General features: G+C 36.8%; 2 protein-coding genes and 1 pseudogene across 4 annotated transcripts; all 3 read right to left on the minus strand.

The window, feature by feature from the left end:
- Positions 1–5500: 5500 nt before the first annotated feature.
- LOC113109476 (pinopsin-like) lies at positions 5501–8149 on the minus strand (annotated as a pseudogene).
- Positions 8150–10736: 2587 nt separating this feature from the next.
- Positions 10737–13638, minus strand: LOC113109832 (transcription cofactor vestigial-like protein 1). Of its 2 annotated transcripts, none has more exons than XM_026273610.1 (4): positions 13501–13638; positions 12443–12631; positions 11981–12373; positions 10737–11275 (listed from the first exon to the last, which is right to left on the minus strand). In XM_026273610.1, exons 2-4 carry the CDS (start codon positions 12624–12626, stop codon positions 11232–11234), a joined length of 621 nt encoding a protein of 206 aa, XP_026129395.1. In that variant the 5' UTR covers positions 12627–12631; positions 13501–13638; the 3' UTR covers positions 10737–11231. The 2 variants fall into 2 exon arrangements, with proteins under 2 accessions (XP_026129395.1, XP_026129396.1); XM_026273611.1 differs by having other exon boundaries at positions 12443–12627; positions 13501–13586.
- Positions 12655–20287, minus strand: htatsf1 (HIV-1 Tat specific factor 1). Of its 2 annotated transcripts, none has more exons than XM_026273608.1 (10): positions 18986–19010; positions 18722–18886; positions 18376–18601; positions 18244–18291; positions 17884–18038; positions 16538–16701; positions 16303–16399; positions 14956–15045; positions 14692–14829; positions 12655–14309 (listed from the first exon to the last, which is right to left on the minus strand). In XM_026273608.1, exons 1-10 carry the CDS (start codon positions 18995–18997, stop codon positions 14025–14027), a joined length of 1380 nt encoding a protein of 459 aa, XP_026129393.1. In that variant the 5' UTR covers positions 18998–19010; the 3' UTR covers positions 12655–14024. The 2 variants fall into 2 exon arrangements, with proteins under 2 accessions (XP_026129393.1, XP_026129394.1); XM_026273609.1 differs by lacking the exon at positions 18986–19010 and adding an exon at positions 20178–20287 and having other exon boundaries at positions 13785–14309.
- Between the last annotated feature and the right edge of the window lie 76 nt (positions 20288–20363).

The raw sequence follows: 20363 nt of genomic DNA on the forward strand, positions 1-20363 counted from the left end.
GAGTCTCACCCCTTTAGCTTCCAAAAAATCCATTCAGAGAAAACTTAACTGTCATGTTAGTTTACATTGGTTTTCATGGACACTTTTTTTTGTCCTTGTTTCCTGTGTTTTTAGTTTCTGTTTCCTTTGTTTATACCCAGGGTTAATTGTTAACCCCAGGTAAAGATAACCCAGGATTCTGTTTATCTGGTGAGATTGGCCCATTGTTAACTAGTTCAAGTGTGAAAGGACTAATAGTGTCTCTCTAGCCTTCTTGGGTGAATCTGGGATGGTTACATCACCACTACCAAGGCTAAGGCCATCAAATTCTATGTTAATATTTCATAACCTGAAATGAATTTTGAATGAACTGGGTTTTGGTTTCCAATAAACCCAGTGAGACAAGATTATTTGCCCCTGGGAAAGGTGCTGAAGACTTTGCATTCATTAACATTCACATCATTAAAAGAGCATTACTTGCAGTGGCGAGGAGGTGACATCACATGGTTGGTTGCCATGTGGTGCCAGAACGGGAAGCAGAAACTAACTGATATGGGAGGGACAGATGTGTAGATACTGAAGAAAGGAAATGAGATGGAGAAGTGAAGTTATGATGGACAGTTCAGTGCTGATCTGCCGTTTTAAAATCTGATTCCAAAAGCAGCACTCAGGAAATTGTGCTCTGTGCTGCACCAGTAAATAAAAATAATGAATGGAAGGAGACCAGACAAGGGTGAGTCTGGACTGTACAGCTGGCTATACAACCCCAGCTTTGTGCAGTCATGCATGGTCACTCTAACTCTGCCACGGTCAACTTGGACTCTATAGAGGAAAAGCACGGCTCAGTGAGCACTGACTTCTTAAAATAATGTTATTGGCTGCTGTGCGAGATATCACATTCTAATATGAGTTCACACATAACAGTGGCAAACCCACAGATACTAGAAAGTATAGTTGCAGGTCTGTGTTTGTATTTACAGCAGTGTTCTGGAGCAGATTTGAGTGTGAAGTTCCCATCTGTTTTGGTGTGTGTATGCTGCGAGGACTGCCTCACAGGCTCTAATGTTGATGATGGAGTGCAGAAGAAAGGCGGGGTTGACAGCCTGTACCATCACTGGTTGCCATGGAATCAGGGACGATGTGATTTCTGTGGTTATAGGGACTCTTTAAAAACCCTGTGCATATGTTTTTTTTTTTTTTTTTTTTGATGATGAATATGTGCATGTATCTACACTTTATTTTCTGATATGTCTATTCTGTATCTGGCCATAGAAACTGAAATGCGTATATTTTATCCATGTGGCACAAAAGTGTTGAGTCAGGCCATCAGAAGGATCTGGAAGCTCTCATAAATGGAGAGAGCAGGTTAAAAATGCATGTAAGAATCAACCTTGTGTTATTTGTGGGTTTGTTTTATGCATGTTTTAAAAGCTTGGCTGACTCTCGGGATCCATAGGGGTTTATACATTCGCACACATACAATGATGCTCATATGCTGTTAGACAGCTCAGTGTAGCCCCGCCCCCATCCCACCAAGGGGTGTCGCAAGGGTTTTTTATTTTATGGAGGCACAGCTGCAGGTGTCTGAAAGCTCATAAAATATAGTTACACACGGACTGTAAGGGCAAATCAGGGACATTTCTAGCCTTTCATAAGTAGGCTACTGGGGCGCAGGCCTCCATCAAATAATGTCTCCATATTTTCATTCTCATTTATAATACTGTCGTTGGTCTGTGAATTGAATGCTTTATTATTAATGTGTTTACTGAGTTTGGTCTTTTAAAAACACAGTTTTAATGCATTAAGCCACGTTAAGTGTAGAAAGTCCCGAATCATTCCAGCTGATTGAAAATAATCGGCTCAATAGTGGTAAAAAAATGGGTATCGGAGAAGATATAAATTTAATATATTAATTTAATATAAAAAGATGATACTTTATCTCAATATTTGGCCGGAGTGGCTGTGAGATTTTCGGATCTGGTTCGAGCTAGGAATGAGTCCAAATTTGATTTTTTTTTTTTTTTCATTTTGGCTGCCACTGAAATCGGTCATATCAGAAGTGCATGGCTTATTCAAGGATGTGCATTTATTACATGGACTGAGAAAAAACCCTTAAAAAGTGTCTAAAAGTAATGTGCATCACTGATCTCTAAATAGTACCATTGAATGATATATAAAAGTTTAACTTAATGCTGTTAAAATGTGTTAAACTGTTTGCTGAAATAACCACAATCTTACTGCCCTAAAAAACTGCACTAAAATAAGAGCACGATGCGCATTAAATTGCGTTCATTACTACAGCAACAGATTACAAGTCTGTCCTTTCAGAATCATCACTGGTCGGTAGAAATAAAAGTTTCATGACAAAAGTCATGACATTTGCCAATTATGGTAACCCATATTTGGAATTGGTGCTCTGCATTAAACCCATCCAAGTGCACACACACACAGCAGCGAGAAGTGAACAGAACAGAGAGCAACTGGGGGTTCAGTGCCTTGCTCAAGGGCACTTCAGCCAAGGGTATTGAGGGTGGAAGAGCGCCGTTTATTCACCCCCACCCACAACTCCTGCCAGCACTGAGACTTGAACCTGCAACCTTTGGGTTAAACGTCCAACTCTCTATCCATTAAGCCACAGCTGCCCCGTAAAAGGCACACAGCAGACACATTAGCCTATTGCATTTATCAACTGCATGACAGATAATTATGTAGAAAATAATTGTCTTGTCATGCTATATAAATTAAAAACAATACCGATGCATCCTTTTCATTTCCTTTCTCATACTCTTATGATATGAAAATCTAATTTTCTAAAATTATTTAATTCATAATTCATTCTTCTATCTGAAGACCTGATCCTCCCACTGTGGATAAAAAACCCAATATATAAACAAACGCATGCAGGTGGTATGGCTTTGTATTACTAACAAATCCTTGGCTGATGCATGCATAATTCACATATACAACATTTTTTATAGGTTTGTGTAATATCACAGCATCCTCTACAAACAGAATCCCAGTCAAACTGGAAAACCAAGGACATGTCCATAAGACTGTCAGTGATTTATAGATTTCTCAGACTGTGCTCGGCTCATGGTTTGAGCGCTGATGTGCGTATATATTTGGCTTGGGCACTCATTTCACCTGATCGATCAGTAAACAGAGTTCAAGGATAAGACTGATCTCTAGAGCAGAAATGACAGCTTGATGATGCTGTTCAATTTGATGGTGCTATTCCCACTAAATGGGAACAGAGTGAACATGAGGCCAAAAAGAAAGCAGCTGAACTGAATAAAAAGGAAGAGTGCAATAGCCAAGATTTTTTTTTAGAGAAACCTCCTATTCATTAAACCACAGGATTGTGGTTAATAATTATAAGAGGTCCATGCATTACCTTTCTGCTGAAGCCATGTTTACCACTGCTGAGATTGAAATAGGTCTATACTGACATAGATTATCTGACATGACAGGCCAAATTAATGTCTATTGGTAATCATGCATGTGAACCTTTGCCTTGCTGCGAGATTTGTGACGGGGTAATGAACTTGAGAGATGAATACAGAGAACAGGATTTGATATAGTACACAGATCACTCACATTATAGATTTAATTATGGCAAGTACACTGATTGCATTATGATATATTAAAAAGAAAATCCCGGGACCACTGGATGGTCAGACAGTTTTGTTTTGTTCATATTTTCAGTATAAATCCAACCTACAGAAATTAAAATAATGTGTGTTTATCTGGCTCAATAATTTAATGCATGGCTTAACATTTAGCTTTTTCCTCAGCAAATATTATGAATAACTTTGATTAATTTGATAAACTACTCAGCTTTTCATGTAATTTATTTAATTAAAAAAGTTTTTTTTAAAACTCTTGCATACCAAACTTTGTCAACTCAGATGGGTTTCTCAGATCAGCATGCCATTCTCAGAGCCGAAGCTCTTTTCTCATCTACTTATTTGCTGGCTCATTAGAGAGTGTGATATGCAGCTCTATCTCTGTCAGGTACAAGCCAATTTCAGAGTCCGTCATTCTGAGAACAAGGAGCACTATTAATGAAAGCCTTCCTCAAATATTTCCTGTGAACTTAATCAGCAAAGGCTAATCATAGAACCTGCACCATCTATCCTGACGAACAGTTAAAAAAAGTTTCAGCCTTTTGAAATGATCTCGATTTATGTCAGCAGGCTCTCAGCATGTGCTCAATAATAATTCAGTTCTGTAATTTAACAACATTTTACAGTTCCACAAATGTTTTATGTGAATATTACTTATGTTTAGTAACTTTTGGGACCCCAAGCCAAATAAGTCCTATAGCTGCTCATCAGATCTGCAGACGAAATATTTCAGTCCATTCTTCTGCACAAGCTGTTTCATAAATAGTTAGGGATATCTTGCATATTTTTGGTATTCCTCAAATGCCTTGAAGAGATGCCACAGCATTTCAATGAGATTGAGGTCAGGACTCTGACCTGACTATTCTTATACAGTATATGGAATTTACAGTATATGGATGCACTCAGTTTGGGTGATTTATTCCTTTGTTTAGGAATATTCATGACCCACTTTTCTTTCAAAGTTTCAGATCACAAACTTCCTTACAACAATGTGCTGTAAAATTGGAACGATGATATTATAATCGCTATGCTTGCAGATCCATAGATTTCTGGGTACTTTGTCATTTGTTAAAAAATCCTTTGACATGTCCTTACACTAACCTTTTGAAGGACAGCCAAGGTACCACCGGTGCTGTTTTCTTCTAGTTGTAATCAATCTGCTTCACTAGGGACTGATAGAGCCCCAAGTCTTCAGATATTCTCTTGTCACCTTTTCCAGACTAATGTACAACTCCTCTTTTGTGGTTCCCTGAAATCTCTTAGGCCCTTTAACATAATTTTAAGGTGAAGAGCAGGTAACCAAATATTTCATTTTTCAAGAGGCCATTATCTTAGAAAGTCACACTGTATATGAATTACTAATTTGATGGATTTAAGCATTTGTTGATATGGATATGATTTCTGTTATACAGAAATCTAAATAATTAAAAAGTTTTCCTCAACATTTTCTTATAATTGTAAATGAAGAGGAAAGGAAGTTCATGTGGTAGATATAAAAAACTACAGTGGATGATGAGTGGTTGAAGAACAACAACAAAAAAGAAAACAGATTTCTTACTCTATTACTCAAAAATATTGCAGTAATTTAAAGAAATATATCACTGGACGGAATAAAAAGCAAATAAAATGCAAATATTCAGACTTTTACATTTATTAAATCCATTTGCCAATTTAAAATGCTCTGTTGAATTCTGTTAGAAAAAACAATGGTTTCTAGTTACGTGTCACTGCAGTCACTGTATTAGCCAGGTGAGAGGGTTCAGGAGACCGACTCAATACACTTGAAGAAGATTCTGATGTAATATGACCGAAACATCCTAATACTTCTTTTTTTTCACTTCTGTGCACACTGTAGGCATGAACTTCGGATGCTGCCAAGCCCAAGTTTCATTGTTTCACGTTAGAACAAATACTGACATCTGGTGGCAGTTATATACACATATAACACAACTGTGAAACAAAACCCTAATGTACTGGCATCTTTCTTAATAACACACACACTACACACAATGTAATTTCCTGTCCCTCTAAATATGGTTTTGCATGAATGGAACTTTCATATCCTGGGCTTTTATGAAGTACTATGCCCCACAAGCACCAAAGTCCTGTTACCTCTTTGTACTGAAGCCCTCTGGGACCCAAACTTGTCTGGGCTGACAGGTGAAGAAGTGGCACTTCTAGGGATACAGTCCTGTTGAGCACCACCTTCTTCTGTGTGAAGGGGTGTGACAGTTTTGACAGTAGCACTGGTCTATATTTTGGATACAAATAAGCCTATGTGAAGCACATACCTGATTATTGAACAGAATGTATATGATGAGGTTCAGAACAGTGCTGCTCTTTGCTAGTATGGATATTACATCACTGGCTGTGGGGACGACAATACCAGCTCTCAGTGTGCCAAGCAATGCCATGACCCCATACAGCATCCAACAGAGCAGGCAACAGGACACCATGGAAACCACCATCACCAGCACGTGAGTTTCCCTCCTCTGTGCAGCTGTCTGATTGATCTTAACAACCTGTGAGACAAGGAGACACGCTTTGAGGTTTGCTTTTCAAAGAATAACAGCAACAAGGCTGATTTGAAACACCACATGGTGTTAATGCTCCAAAATATTTGGACTGAAACTGGATTGTGAGACAATTGCAATTGTCTTTTTTTCTTTCTTTTTTTTACAATAAGGTCCCGTTTGTTAATATAAGTTAACTACATTAGTTAACATGAACTGACAATGATCAGTATTTTTATTAATAACATGAACAAAGATGAATAAATACTGTAATAAAATGTATTGCTTATTTTTAATGAATGTTAATTCAATGCATTAACTATAACCTTAACTAATGGGACCTTATAAGTGTTATCAGAGAATTTAATGGAATAGTTTAAAATGTGCTGAAAATTTACTAACCTTCAGGTCACCCAAGTTATAAATAAGTTTGTTTCGTTTCAGAACAGATTTAAAATCACTTGCTCACCAGTGGATCCTCTGCAGTGAATGGGTGACGTCATAATGAGAATCTAAACAGCTGATAAAAACATCACAATAATCCACAAGAAATCTACATGACCACAATCTTGTGAAGCTAAACGCTGCGCATTTGTAAGAAACATAATGCTACATTTCACCAAATCTGTTCTGATGAGGAAAATACTAAATCTTGGATGGTCTGAGGGTGCTTTTTGGCATTTGTTAAGAAAAAACTACAATTATTACATACTAAAACTGATCCAGCTGTGTATAAAATTTGCAGTAGCCATAAATAATGATGACAATGAGTGTGCGAAGGACTTTGGTTCCGGACAGCAGCATGAAAAATGCTTAATTTATTGCAAACAAACGTTTGGCTAGAAAGATCAATGAGTCTTACTAGAAAGGTGCTCTTTATCAAAATCATTGCTTCCACTCCCATTCTCATTTACTTTCAACCTTTTCCTCTTTCAATCTTCCCTAACTCCATGAATGGCAATGAGGATCTTCCCGTAGCAGTAGACCATCAGAAGAAGAGGGAGCAGCAGACAAAAGACATCAAGATCTTGTTTCCGGAGAGCGCTGGTTCCACTGGACTGAACAGGTGATGCCGGGACCCTCAGGACCATAGCTTTCCACATGAGTGAGTACAGCCAGCAGCCTTTGATAATGAGTCAGGTCTTTCTATAGTCAGACACATCTGCTTTTGAACAGCACAGATTGGTGCTGTAACGCTCGTATGACAGTACAGCAAGAGATACAAGTGAAACAATGCCTGTTGATATTGGATAAAAAGACAAAAAATAAATTATATGTTCAACTAATTTGTTTCACTGTTGTTTGTTTTATTGTAATAGCAAGTTACTCTACTAATGTAAAAAAACGTAATCTTAAAGGGGTCATATGACGCTTTTTTAAAGATCATAATTTTGTGTATTTTGTGTAACAGAATATGTTGACATACTTCAATATTCACAAAACATTTTTTTTTCAAATACTGTATATTATTGTACGTCCTCTATGCCCCTTTCCCTTGTCAAACGCATCATTTTCTACAAAGTGCCTCCTTTGACAAGTGCAGTCTATATCTGATTGGTATTGATACATCCACACACACACACAACACCACACACACACACACACATACACCCGTGCGATGTGCGATGTATAGTCAATGGCAAATACTTAAAACTAATAACTAAATATACTTACAGTAGCTGATTCAGAAGAACCAGATTGTCGTAGCAAAGTCAGAATTACCTTCTCTCCAAGGTTCATAAAACGGTCATCCATAAAATGTAGTTCTGTTTTGTTGTATTAAGCTGTCGCACGAATCAAAAACTACATTGAGAGAAGTGTCCAATTCCAGAATGAATGACGAAACAGCATCACAGACCGTGGCCAAGAGTAAGCGGAGGCCGCCTGGAGGGAGCGGAGGTAGGCGGGATTGAGAACGGCGCGGCTGGTGGTTTCTACGAAAGAGCGTCTGTTGGGCTTGCGGCAACCACATGTGACAACCCAGGGCTGGATTTCTCCTCTTTTTGAAGACCAAACAAAGTAGTTATGCATCTAATCGACATGGCTGTGGCGGCAACAGCAATACTACAACTAGAATAAAAGGTTCGCCTTCTTTCTTTGCATGAACATCTGGGCAGCGTTATGCAAATCTTCCCACATAGTGATGTAGAGATGTGGAGGTGTGTTAGAACGAGCCGTTTTAGCCGTTTGGGGTGTGGATGAGTATTAACTTTTTTAAAAAGAATATCTCTTTGGATTTGAGACTTTAGTCTTTGCAACTTCACAGATCTTCGTCATGTACCAAGAGCTTGTAACACTCCAAAGAGAAAAGAAAAATTGAAATCGCAGCATGTGACCCCTTTAAGTGGATCGGAGTCCTCAGGACATGAAAGTGGGCGAAGAACAAAAAAACAAGAAAGTTATTTTGGAAACTGAAAATGAAGATAATTCCCAAATACACTGCCAGTACAGTGAATCCTGAGTGACTGAATCCAGGCAGATCTACAAGAGTCAGTGTGTCCATCTGGCTGCTGTCTCTGATGACTCTCTGAGGAGCATAAAATAGCAGGCAGTAAACATATTAGGCAGAAAAGAGCACACCTGTATGCTGTAATACAGAAGCTGAAGAAAGATAAAGTTAATCAGACTCTCAGTCTCAGGTTGTTTGATACAGACCCACAGATCCGGTTCATTATCGCCCCCACCTCAGCTGAACCCGACCCTCCACATCTTCAATCAGCCTGATTGCCTCTCACAACTTAATCACACTTATCTACCTACTATGGCAAGCCACTTTAACATGTATCCCTTAAAATGTATAAATATATGGTGACTAGGCTTTTTATAGTTGAATCTTCTTTTGAATATTGAATATTAACTTTAGTATTTGCAATTGAACTGTAGGATTTAGTAATTTGGGGGACCTAAGCAAATTCCAGGTAGGGGCTGATGCTGTTCTAAAGCCATATTAGGCTACCTTTTTTTAAAAAACAATCACTGCATGAGAGTGTTCACCGCTCCATAATGTTTACATCTCCTCATGAGAAGATATGAAGATATTCAACATATGAATAACATGCCAGGTCATGCATAAGTTCTTTTCTCTTTGAATTGAAACCCAAATTTAAGTAAGTGCACTTGTCTGAAAAAGTGTGGGCATGTCCCATGCGTATTCTACTCCCATGTATAGTGGTAAGATACTAGTGACTATTGGAATATTTAATTTAAGTCAGTGAAACTAAAATATATATTATTCAATACTGTATTTTATATAAAAAAATAGTAATGTAAAAGTAGTTATTAGTTAAATTAATTAAAATGAAAATGGCTTGCCACAATACCAATATACCCACACACCATTTACTGAGGTGGAGGGTCTTTTGATATCTGAGAGGAACTATTAATAAAATCTCAATTCTCAATTCTATTAATCTCATTCTTGAGCTATGTCAAACTGGTCTGTATTTCTAATTGATTTTAATTTAATTTCTGAATAGTAGAAGACATTTCCAAACTTAACGCCTGAGAAATATGGTACAACTCACTGAACACAGATATTTTGTGATAAAATACCCTGTCATTCTATATTCTGTGGTAAGCTGTCACATCAGTACCTGCCATTAAATAACTTCTTATACGGTCTATTTATTGATTTCATAATTAAATAACTGTTTAATAAAATCTTAACATTATGAATCAGCAAAAATGTAATATAAATACATATATAACTTAAAATATTACATTTATATTTGTTTGAAATTTAAAAAACAGGCCAACTTGAGTCTATCTAGTGTGTTCCCCAGTACATATGAAGCTATTAATATACTGACCTAAGATAAATTATTCATCATTTTGCTCTCATTTTTAAGTTGCATTTATGGCTCTCTGTGCATAGTTATGCTGCTTTAAGGTTTGTGGGCAGACTTTGACTTTCTTCTCCTAAAGAGTCTCCCAAAGTGTAATTAGCAGTAATAACTGTTTTGTTGAAATGTGGGAGTAAGAGAATGTGAAAAGCCATCCTCACGTGCATGTTCATTCCCCACGTCCCCTGAACACATGCACAGTGGAGAGTGCTGCTGAAGCGAACTATGTAGGAGGACACCTGTGGTGAATGACTGAGTGGGAAACGAATCCCCCTTTGGGACCGTTGCTCAGCACTTACAAACTTTTAGAACAGAGGCACATGACGTAAGTTTGCAGTGATGTGTGGGCAGTCCTGACATAAAGTTGAGTCTTTAGCCTCAAAGAAATGTCTATTTTAATGCAAATCAATGTTTTGAGCTAGAGATAATGTAATAGACTTTTTTCTTTATATTTTTAAATTGTCTTAAGCTGAAAGCTAAATCTAACATGCCAATGAACAACAACAACAACAACAAATACATATATATAACTTCAAACCTGACCATTTTCATGTAGGATTTATTAAATAAAGGGTCAACTGGTTATTTATACTGAAAATAGATTATTGTTTACTGTTCTTGAAAATAATTGAGGAAAGTTATGATTGTGCAAACTTCCTTTAGCTGTTTTGTTAAAAGTCAGGGCTTGTGACAGGGAAATACATCACTGCTTGAGGGAAAAAGTGTGAAGCAGGTTTTGCAAACAGGTTTGTAAAGATGAAGTCCAATACCATTTGAACAGTTTCAAAGAAATTTATTTTTGAGTTCATTTTACTTGGCCTTCTGTGTAACCTTATCTACAGAGTCAACATTTGTGGATAAGCTTTTGAAGGGACAAGGTATGAAAGAGAAAAGGTTTCATTTAAAGAGTAACTACAGTATATTTAATATATTTTTTGACACATGACTATATAAGTTTTTGCATTACGAAAATTATGACAATACTATACACAGAGAAAGTTTGGTAAAACTATAAATGTATTACAAATCATATAAATGATTCCAATTAGGTATTCTCACTTATGTCCTACTAGAAGTTACCTTATGCACATGCTCATGGCTAAATCAAGCAATTAACTGCCATTCATCGATGAGGAATGTCTGACACCATGAATATAATGGTTTGAATCACTCTTCCAGATGACTGAAAACCACAGCATTCTTAAGCTTACATAATAATGCAAACGCAGACAGTCTTTTATATTTTCGACATAGAGCCAGAAATCCCTTCTTCAATACCAGTACAAATCCTTACTGATTTCTGACACAGGCACACCTGTAAAACACAAGACGATCACAAATAAATAATTGATCACCACCTAAACAAACACTTCATTTAAGCACTGCAAGTAAGTCTGCAGTAGTAGAATGTCCCATTTGACAGTATTCATAAAACGTGTCTGGATGACTTATTACTTGACTTAAAGAGATAGTTCATCCACAAATGCAAATTATTTAATCATTTACTCACCCTCAAGTTGTTCCAAACCTTTCTTTTACTGAACACGAAAGAAGATACTTTGAAAAATGTGGGTAACCCCACAAACAGTTTTTGCTCCTCATTGACATAGAATTTTTTTTCCCCATACTATGGAAGTCAGTAGGGACCAGCAACTATTTGTTTCCTCATATTTTTCAGAAGTATGTTCTTTTATGTTCAATCTAAAAGCAACTATATTTCTTAGAACTATTTCTCTAAATAGAAGACTTTATATTAAATATAATTTTTTTTTAACTGTTGAGAAGAAGCACCTCGGCTCATATGCAAATTCTGTGGAATAAAGGATTCTGATTGGTGAATCAAAAACTGTTTATCAGATTATTACATATCTCCCGTATCACACCGTGGACTCATCACCTTGTCTTGTCTTGTGTTAATTACTAGCTGACTGTCCATTATTCTTTACTGTACAATTTATTGGTTTCCTTGCACTTGCATTAAATACATTTTTGTGCAAACAGTTAGCAATGGCATAATTACCTGCATCCATGCCGATCCTGCTTCCATCCCTAAAGGCCGTCCCAGAATTCCACTCTGGTCTGGTTTCTGATTTTGAGAAGGGCGAGATCATGATGCCCCCTGTTGGCCGATCCATTTGTAACAGGTTCAGGTAAGAGCTGGCACTGCTCTCAGCAGCCATGGGCTGTTGATAGAGTATTTGAGGCAGTTCGTAGGCTGTGCTCTGTCTGGGTGGACATGGCCAGAGGGACGAGGAGGGTGATGATGATGATGATGATGACAGTACTGAAGGGTTCACAATAACTCCCTGGGATGGAGGTCCCATGGTTGTCAACTGGGCCAGCTTAGAGCTGGAAGAGTGTGTGGACTTAGACCACGTTAGACCAGAAGAAGCCCATGATGATGAGGGGACATCTGGGATAAGAAATGCATTAGAAAGATAGATAGACAGACAGACAGACAGATGCATGCACATTAACGCACCAGATTTTGGAATCCTATTGCTGTCCTTTGCTTTAGTACTGAGGTCTTTTGGTGTGGTTGCTTTATTCAGGGCACGGAAGAAGTGCTCATCCACTGCAGTGTTGATGTCGCCTTGATAGTATGTAAAGAGCTGAGGAGGATCTTTACACTCCTCTGAGTGCTTTAACATTATGTCCTCCATCATCCTGACTTAGGAATACAACATAGATGGGTTATTTTACAATTTTGTCTTTATTCTCTTTTTACATAGAAAAACAACTGACTATCCTATACATTCAAATAAATGAAATGGGAAACACTGGAATAACAGTTCTTTGAAGGAGTGAACTCTCTAAGGACATCAAAGATTTCTCATTAACACTTCATCTTATGTACACACTCAATGAAATGTATATAAAGATTTTGATTTATTTTTTCAAGCATTTGTAATTTCACCACCTTGAGTACGAGGATTGTGTTATTAAACTAAAAATGTTGTTTTTCATAAATATTAAGCACAACCGTTCGCAACATTAATGTTTCTTAAGCACTAAATCTGCGTATAAGAATCATTTCTAAAGTATAATGCGACACTGAATATTTGATAAATGACTGCTTTCACATTTCCGAAGCCTTGGTGAGCATAAAAGACTTCTCTCAGCAACATTAAAACAAATCCAAACAATCCCAAAAGATAAAAGTAGTGCATACTACAATTTATGAATGTAGCTTGAGAGGGCAGTGCAGTTTATTCATATTTAAACATGATTTATTTAATAGAATATTTAAACCTCAACCAACAAAAATGCTTAAAAGAAAAATCTTATCAAACTGTTAAAAACTGGCAAAACAAAATCCTTGAGACGGAAAACGGAATTAATCATAATTCATAGAAGTAAGCTCTTACTTATTCTAGAAATAAACATAAAAGGTAGGTAAAACATCCAAAAAATTAAATCCACACTTCTAAAGGGAAACAAGTTGTACTGCTCCTACTTATACTTCAAGCACTCCTTTCTCAAATTGAAACAGGATTTTAATTGCATTCACAAATAAATTCAGATCCCGAAACTGCTTACCAAACTGAATCCAGCCACCATCCAGCCACCGATCATACTACAACAAAACAAATGTGATACTACGTGCAGGAGGTGCTCTTCTTTACTTGTGCACTGAAAAATGCACCCGAGCGAGTTGAACAAGCTCTCTCAAACAGATAAAACCACAGCTGTCACTAGGCTTACACGGAACTACACGCAAGGAAACTGCTTGTTTTTTTGTTCCCATGTAAACCAAAGATCTTGTTAGTGAGTGACGTTACTAATGAACATCTTTTTCATGAAAGCAAGAAACAATGACGAGGTCACAAAATAATTTTTTTTTTACTATAAAACTATTAACAGATGTTCAAATTGATTCAATGACACACATTAGCATAAAGCACAAAGTGACTATCTTCAGTCAAATTTCAATTAGTGTCCATATTCAGATATGGTGAAATGCAGACATGTCATGGGAATAAACAATTAAAAGGAAACACTGTATATTAGAATGAAGATGTTTTAGCAAGAGACATTAAATAAGTCGTCTTTTCTCTCAACATCTACGCATCCTCATTATCACTTCCTGCTAAACTGCTATCGGTCGACGCTACTCCTCCTTCCTCTTCATCCTCCTCCTCCTCATCTTTCTCCTCCTGTGGTTTTGCAGCGCTTTCGTTTGCATGTTCCTCCAGTCGAGTCTGATCTGATGCTTCTTGTGTGCTGGAATTTTGTTGTTCAGCTGCTTTTGAAGCGTCCGCTTTAGCTTTGGCAGACGCACTCTCGTCACTTAAGAAAGAACCCCAGGCTTTCAGTCTCTCTTCTCGTTCTCGGGAGGTTTCCTCAACCTGGGTGACCAGAGCCAAAATGTTGGACAAAGAAAAATAAGCAGAGGATAACAGAAATGATCAATTTTTAATCATTTTGTTGGGAGAGCCAGTCTTGCATGTTTTTTTTTTTTTTACTCAAATGTAATAACTTTTCTTTTCCCCATTAGACTATTGGATAAACAACAGCCAAATAGCTTATTTTTGGCAAACCTGCATTCGGTTTTGTATGCACAGTAACACGTTTGCATGATTCAGCAAATTCCTGATTGATAAACTAAAGTCCCTCTCTACATTTTCTCTCTTTAAACATCCTGTTTTATTCAGAAAATATCAGATTGAGGAAGTAAAATGGATTGCAAGCAACAAATCACGATGGCTTTAAATAGACCAAGTATTTTACCTGGTAGTCAGTTACACCATCCCACAGCTGTGCTGATAGTTTCCTCCCACCAAACCAGCGTCCATTCAGAGCCATCTGACACGCGTCCGCCTCTTCAGGTTCTTTAAAAGCCACAGATGCCACTCCATCAGGGTGCCTCTGATTTCCATGGAAAAAGCAAAGAGTTTAGTGTTAGAAATTACGTAGAGAGAGACATTTGTATGGTCACTGACTTTAAATACAACTAAGTTGTATTATATTCATTGTGGACAGGAGAAGACTTACATCGAAGATGATGACCTTCTTCACTTGCCCAAATTTCTCACATTCTGTCCGGAGATCATCTCTGTACTCATTCAGAACCAAGGGATCCTCCTGCATGAGACATAGGGTGCAGCTCTTTCACACATCGTCAGTCAAAAGTATGAACACATTTGACTTCATTTATATTGCTCATCAATAAAAAAAAAAAAAAAAAAAAAACTAAACTGGTAACACTTTAGTATAGGAACCAATTCTCACTATTAAGTAGGTACTTATTAACATGCTATTATTAACATATTGGCTGTTTATTAGCACTTATATAGCACATTTTCTGCATGACCATGTTGTACGTTCATAATCCTACCAAATACCTAAACTTAACAACTACCTAACTAACTATTTATAGGCAGCAGATTAGGAGTTTGAAGCAAAATAATAGTTTATCATTTGTTAGTAGCGAGAATTGGAGCTTAAAATAAAGTGTGACCCAAACAATTTATTTAAAAGGCCAATGGTTAAACGATTGAAATTTACTTTGTTGACAAAATATAAATTGTGCCCAACTGCTACCAAAAAAAAACTAAACAAAAAACATATATATACACACATATATCAATCAATGCTTTAAACAGTTGTGCTGCTTAATATTTTTGAAGAATTTATTAATAAATAATTCTTGTATTTATGAATAAATACAAACATTTATTCATAAATTCTTTGATGCATAGTAACAGCATGTAATTGCTGAGTTTATTTGTCAAGTTAAAATATTAACTTTGTACAAATAAACCTTACTGACTCCAAACGTTTCAGACTTAAATTATTTATAATTGAGGCCTATATTATTTACAGTTGCGTCACAGGTTTCGTAAGATACTTACATTTAATAATTTCAGTATCAGTCTCATTCATTAAACAATTAATAGTCTCAGAAATCATGCCGATTCGTGAACAGCAGATCCACACCTGCATTCCTGCTCTCATCTGAGCCTTTAGGTTGCACCTACTTCAGGAATGCAGACAGACCAGCTGCGAGATGTTCATCGCTGCTACAGAGAAACTAAACAATGCCACAGCTCTAAACTGTTGCTAATCAAGTGCGTTACTGTAATTAACTTCAAACATCATGAATACCGGTACAAGGCTAAAGTTAATCTGAACTGTAGAAAGAAATTCTGTAGGTCTGGTTTTAGCTGCAGCAAAAGATATTTGACAAAAGCTCTGCCAGAAGACACTTTTTTTTTTTTTTTATGCAGACAGCATTCAATGTGAAGTGTTGGCAACAAACTTTTCTTTTATTCCCTAACATCTGTAGTATGTTCCAGTGTGTCTGAGGATGTGTCAGCATATTTTGTGATTAACTCTTGCCTCAAAGTCACTGGGATGAAACATGTTTTGGATGATGATGACTTTTTCATGCCTTTTGCGAGTTTCCCCAGCTTTCTCTGGCCTCCAGTCCAGCTGCCTGTTAATCATAAATTACTAAAATATCAGTCATAGCTACAGCAACACAAAAAATATGGTGATTAGGCAGAGTACTGTTGCACAATGAATCCAAATCAACTATATAGAGCCGCAGGAGTCAGTCTGAACAGGTTCTTACTTTTGTTGCTGCTGGAGCTTTTTACGGTATTCTTTGTTCTTTTTCTTCTTCTTGCTGGCATCATATTGTCCTTTGAGCTCGAATCGCGCTGCCTCCACATGCAGCTGGTAGCCCCGAATCTCTGTCTCATCCAAAAGCCGCACGGCAAGAGCTACAGACTCTTTCTGCAAGGAATTATGAAATAATAATGTCTATAAAATGATATAAACACATGTAAATAGTGTTAAAGAGATTAATGTTCATTTAAAATACAGCTGAAATAAATGTTGTAATCAACTAAAATTACTACAATTAAAAAAAAAAGCTAAATAGAAATGCATGTGTGTATACAAAATGTACCAATAAAAACAAAAGCAAGCACATAACAAAATTACTAAAACAACATTGAAACATTAAAATTTAAATATAAAAATCTAATTCAAAATATTCATAAATATTTTAATAGTATATAAATAATATTAAAATAGCATTGACTGTAAAGTACATGTTTTTATTTCACACACACACATATACAAAATAAATATATATCTTGTATTTTCCGCACTATAAGTTGCAAATGTTTTCATAGTTTGGCTGGTCCTGTGACTTATAGTCAGGTGCGACTTATTTATCAAAATTAATTTGACATGAACCAAGAGAAAACATTACCGTCTACAGCCGCAAGAGGGCGCTCTGTGTTTTCAAGGAGAGGCTACAGGAGCATTGAGCAGCATAGAGCGCCCTCTCGCGGCTATAGACGGTAATGTTTTATGTCTAAATAGTGCGACTTAATTTTTTTTTTTTCGTCGTCATGATGTATTTTTGGACTGATGCGACTAAAAATAAGGTATATATGAAAAGTGTGTGTGTGTGTATGTGTGTGTGTATATATATATATATATATATATATATATATATATATATATATATTATACACACACACACACAAAAACAGTATATAGAATTTTTAATTTAATGTTGCATTCTGGTCATTCAGGCCCAGCATGTAGGCTGGTTAATGTTGTCAAATTGGACTAAAACTTACTGGCTTTGCTCACACAGGGTATAACAACTTGTTTCAGTGTGTTAAACTGCCAGCGTTCAGTTTCTTGTTATGGAGTGAACTTATTTTTGTTCTATTAGCACGTTTGCATTTCTTTTCGGACCTGACTGTAGACATCTGAACTTATGAAACTTATTTTTTGGAGTTAACCCTGGCAAAAATATCCACAAATAGTGCTCTTTTGCTCATAAACTAAGATGCATAAGCACAAATCAATGTAGCCTACGATCAAGCAATTTCATTCAAGATTTTCAGCACAGCACAAGGGATAAATAAACTTGATCACAGTATTACAATTACCAACCTTCAGGTAGCAGCAAAGTCCATCTCCTTTTTGGTTTCCATCCTTGTCCTTATAGAGCTTGATTTTATAGTCTTCTGTGATAGGATCACGCATGATAAGTCCACATTTGGACATGAACTCCACAAACTCTTCAGGAGTTATGTCCGGAGGAAGACCTAGAAGAGACACAAATACACTGAAAGACATTTTGAGAGACTAACTTTTGATTGTCAGCTCGTATTTAAGCCAGAAGACATTTAAAAAACAGAAATGGCCAATAGATGGAGTCATACCAGTATTTACAACAGGATTCCAACTTCATATCAAAATTACAAACAAATAGTGATCTACTGTAATCTAAACAAAAATGAAATTATTCACCTGTCACATAAACATTGGTGTTTTTGTCTTTTTCAACTTCAAACCATCCTGTAAAACACAAGACACAATGTTTATTTGTTAATATAATTAGAATACTTGGAAAAAAATAAATGGTAATGAATAACTTCTTACCTGGATCTGCTTTCCTTTTCTCTCCTTTCTGAGCTCCCTCCTTAGTTTTTTCCTGGTCTGAGCTCTCCTCCAGTTTCTTGGGTTCTTCTGGTTTCTTGGGCTCCTCTGGAGCTCCTCCTTTGGCAGGGAGAAAGTCGGTGACAGGAACCGCAGCACTTGGATCAGGGGCCCCTTCCTCATTGAAGCCATAGTTTGCTTGATATGCTGCGATGAAATCATCATTTACCTAGAAAGAAACAAATAATGAGTGAACCTTAATAAAGAACTTATTTATTAGTTGCCTCTGACCAGGTTATGAAAACAGAATTGTTGAGTAAATGTAGTATTTTGTTTGGCAAGGAGAGACCTTTGGAAACCATGCTCTCTTTTCATGGTCCCAGTCGTACTCCGTGCCGTCTTCTGGGTCGACGTATGTATACGGATCTTCTCCAACCTCTCGCCTCTGTCCATACAGCTGCTGCAAACGGAGCTGCTCATGAAACTCTTTATTACCGTCTGAATCCCCACTCATCTACAGAAACCAAGATAAGACAGAAATACTTCATGTAAAAAATCATGAGCTCTGCAGACACAAAAGTAATATATTCATATATTAGGGGTGTAACAGTACATTTATTCGCATTGAATGGTAACAGTATGGACGTCACAGTTAGTCATAGACGATCAATCCAAATCCAAATCAATTGCAACGTCAGGAAAGAGCAGAAGAAGGGACGATCTATGCAGCAATCCAAAACAAAAACGGGGAGATCAGATGGCATGCCGGCTACAAATCTGAACCGGTTTTTAGTTTTATTTTGGCTGATCTCTATTCCAGAATTGCACACAAACTGCATTGCAATCATTTCCCAAAATGTAATTTGTGCGGAAAGAGGAGAAAATACCGTAACAGGCAGATCAAGCTCACTGTTCGCAATGTTTAAAATATAGAAAGGCAGATATATTGGGGTTTGTATGAATGTATCTCTGAGAGGAGCTGACCATCTCCAGAAATGTTTAAATGGAATTTTCTTCTCCTCTTACCGCCATATAATGCATATTAAAGTAGTGTTTATAAGCGCAGCTGCTTTGTTTACAGCAGTAACCAAGAAAAGGCTATATTGCTGCTGTTCCATAAGCGCCATCTGCTGTCAAAGATTAAATATGCATTTTCATTCAATCGGTCAGCGTTTTTTTTTTTTTTTTGTGCAGGTGTCTTGTGTAACACAATTTAATTCAAATCAGATTATTCTGTTTTTCTTTAAATCTTGAAATTGTAAAATATAACTGAAATAAAAAAGAACAGCTCATGCATTACTGTCTTTCAAAATAAATGAGAGAGAGAAAAAAAACTGTACTGGCACCTGTTGTACCGAACTCGTATGGAACCGTGACGCCAAAAACGAGGTACGTACCAAACCGTGATTTATGTGTACTGTTACACCCCTAATATATATTAGTGAAAATTTAGAGTTACAGGGGATAACTTGCAAACACACTGGAACAAATGACTTGTGGGCGTTTTAATATGAATTGCCGCTTCATTTGGCGCGTGTTATGAGTTCTCAATGTTTTCAGCCACAACACATTATTAGTACTCTCAATGTTTTAAGCCCAAACATCTTGATAGTTTTGATGATGAGAAAGACTGATGTGAACTGACCCAAATCAATCCGCTTATGATGATATGACGAGTAAACACAGGGGTGCTAATTGACTTATTTAGAGACACACCGCTATCTAGATTCAATATACGAGTTGAACAATAGAACATTTACTCTGATTTAACATTTTAAATAAAGAATATATTAAAAAGAACCCACCGTTTCCAGTGCTGAGTCTCCGAAACGTAGAAGCGTTACACTTCCGGGGAAGAATGTGAAAGTCCGCCGGTATGCTTCTTCCGGAATGAAACTGTTGGCTACACATGTGTAGTTCCTTTTTCTAAGGCCCCTTTTGCAGTACTAATAAGTCGTATAAGTTTACGTTCACAGTGTATAGTGCGTCAT

This window comes from Carassius auratus, chromosome 10 (assembly GCF_003368295.1).
Source record: "Carassius auratus strain Wakin chromosome 10, ASM336829v1, whole genome shotgun sequence".
In the NCBI taxonomy this organism is placed as follows: domain Eukaryota; kingdom Metazoa; phylum Chordata; class Actinopteri; order Cypriniformes; family Cyprinidae; genus Carassius; species Carassius auratus.

Excerpts from the sequence above, each read along its gene's own strand:
- htatsf1 (XM_026273608.1), bottom strand. Across the intron at positions 18,602-18,721 it reads AGAGAGCATGGTTTCCAAAG|GTAAATGATGATTTCATCGC; the intron begins GTCTCTCCTTGC and ends GTTTCTTTCTAG. Across the intron at positions 16,702-17,883 it reads GACTTTGCTGCTACCTGAAG|AAAGAGTCTGTAGCTCTTGC; the intron begins GTTGGTAATTGT and ends AATTCCTTGCAG.
- LOC113109832 (XM_026273610.1), bottom strand. The coding sequence starts at position 12,626 with ATGATGGAGGACATAATGTTAAAGCACTCAGAGGAGTGTAAAGATCCT. Across the intron at positions 12,374-12,442 it reads CAATAGGATTCCAAAATCTG|ATGTCCCCTCATCATCATGG; the intron begins GTGCGTTAATGT and ends TTCTTATCCCAG. Across the intron at positions 11,276-11,980 it reads CAGGATCGGCATGGATGCAG|GTGTGCCTGTGTCAGAAATC; the intron begins GTAATTATGCCA and ends TGTGTTTTACAG.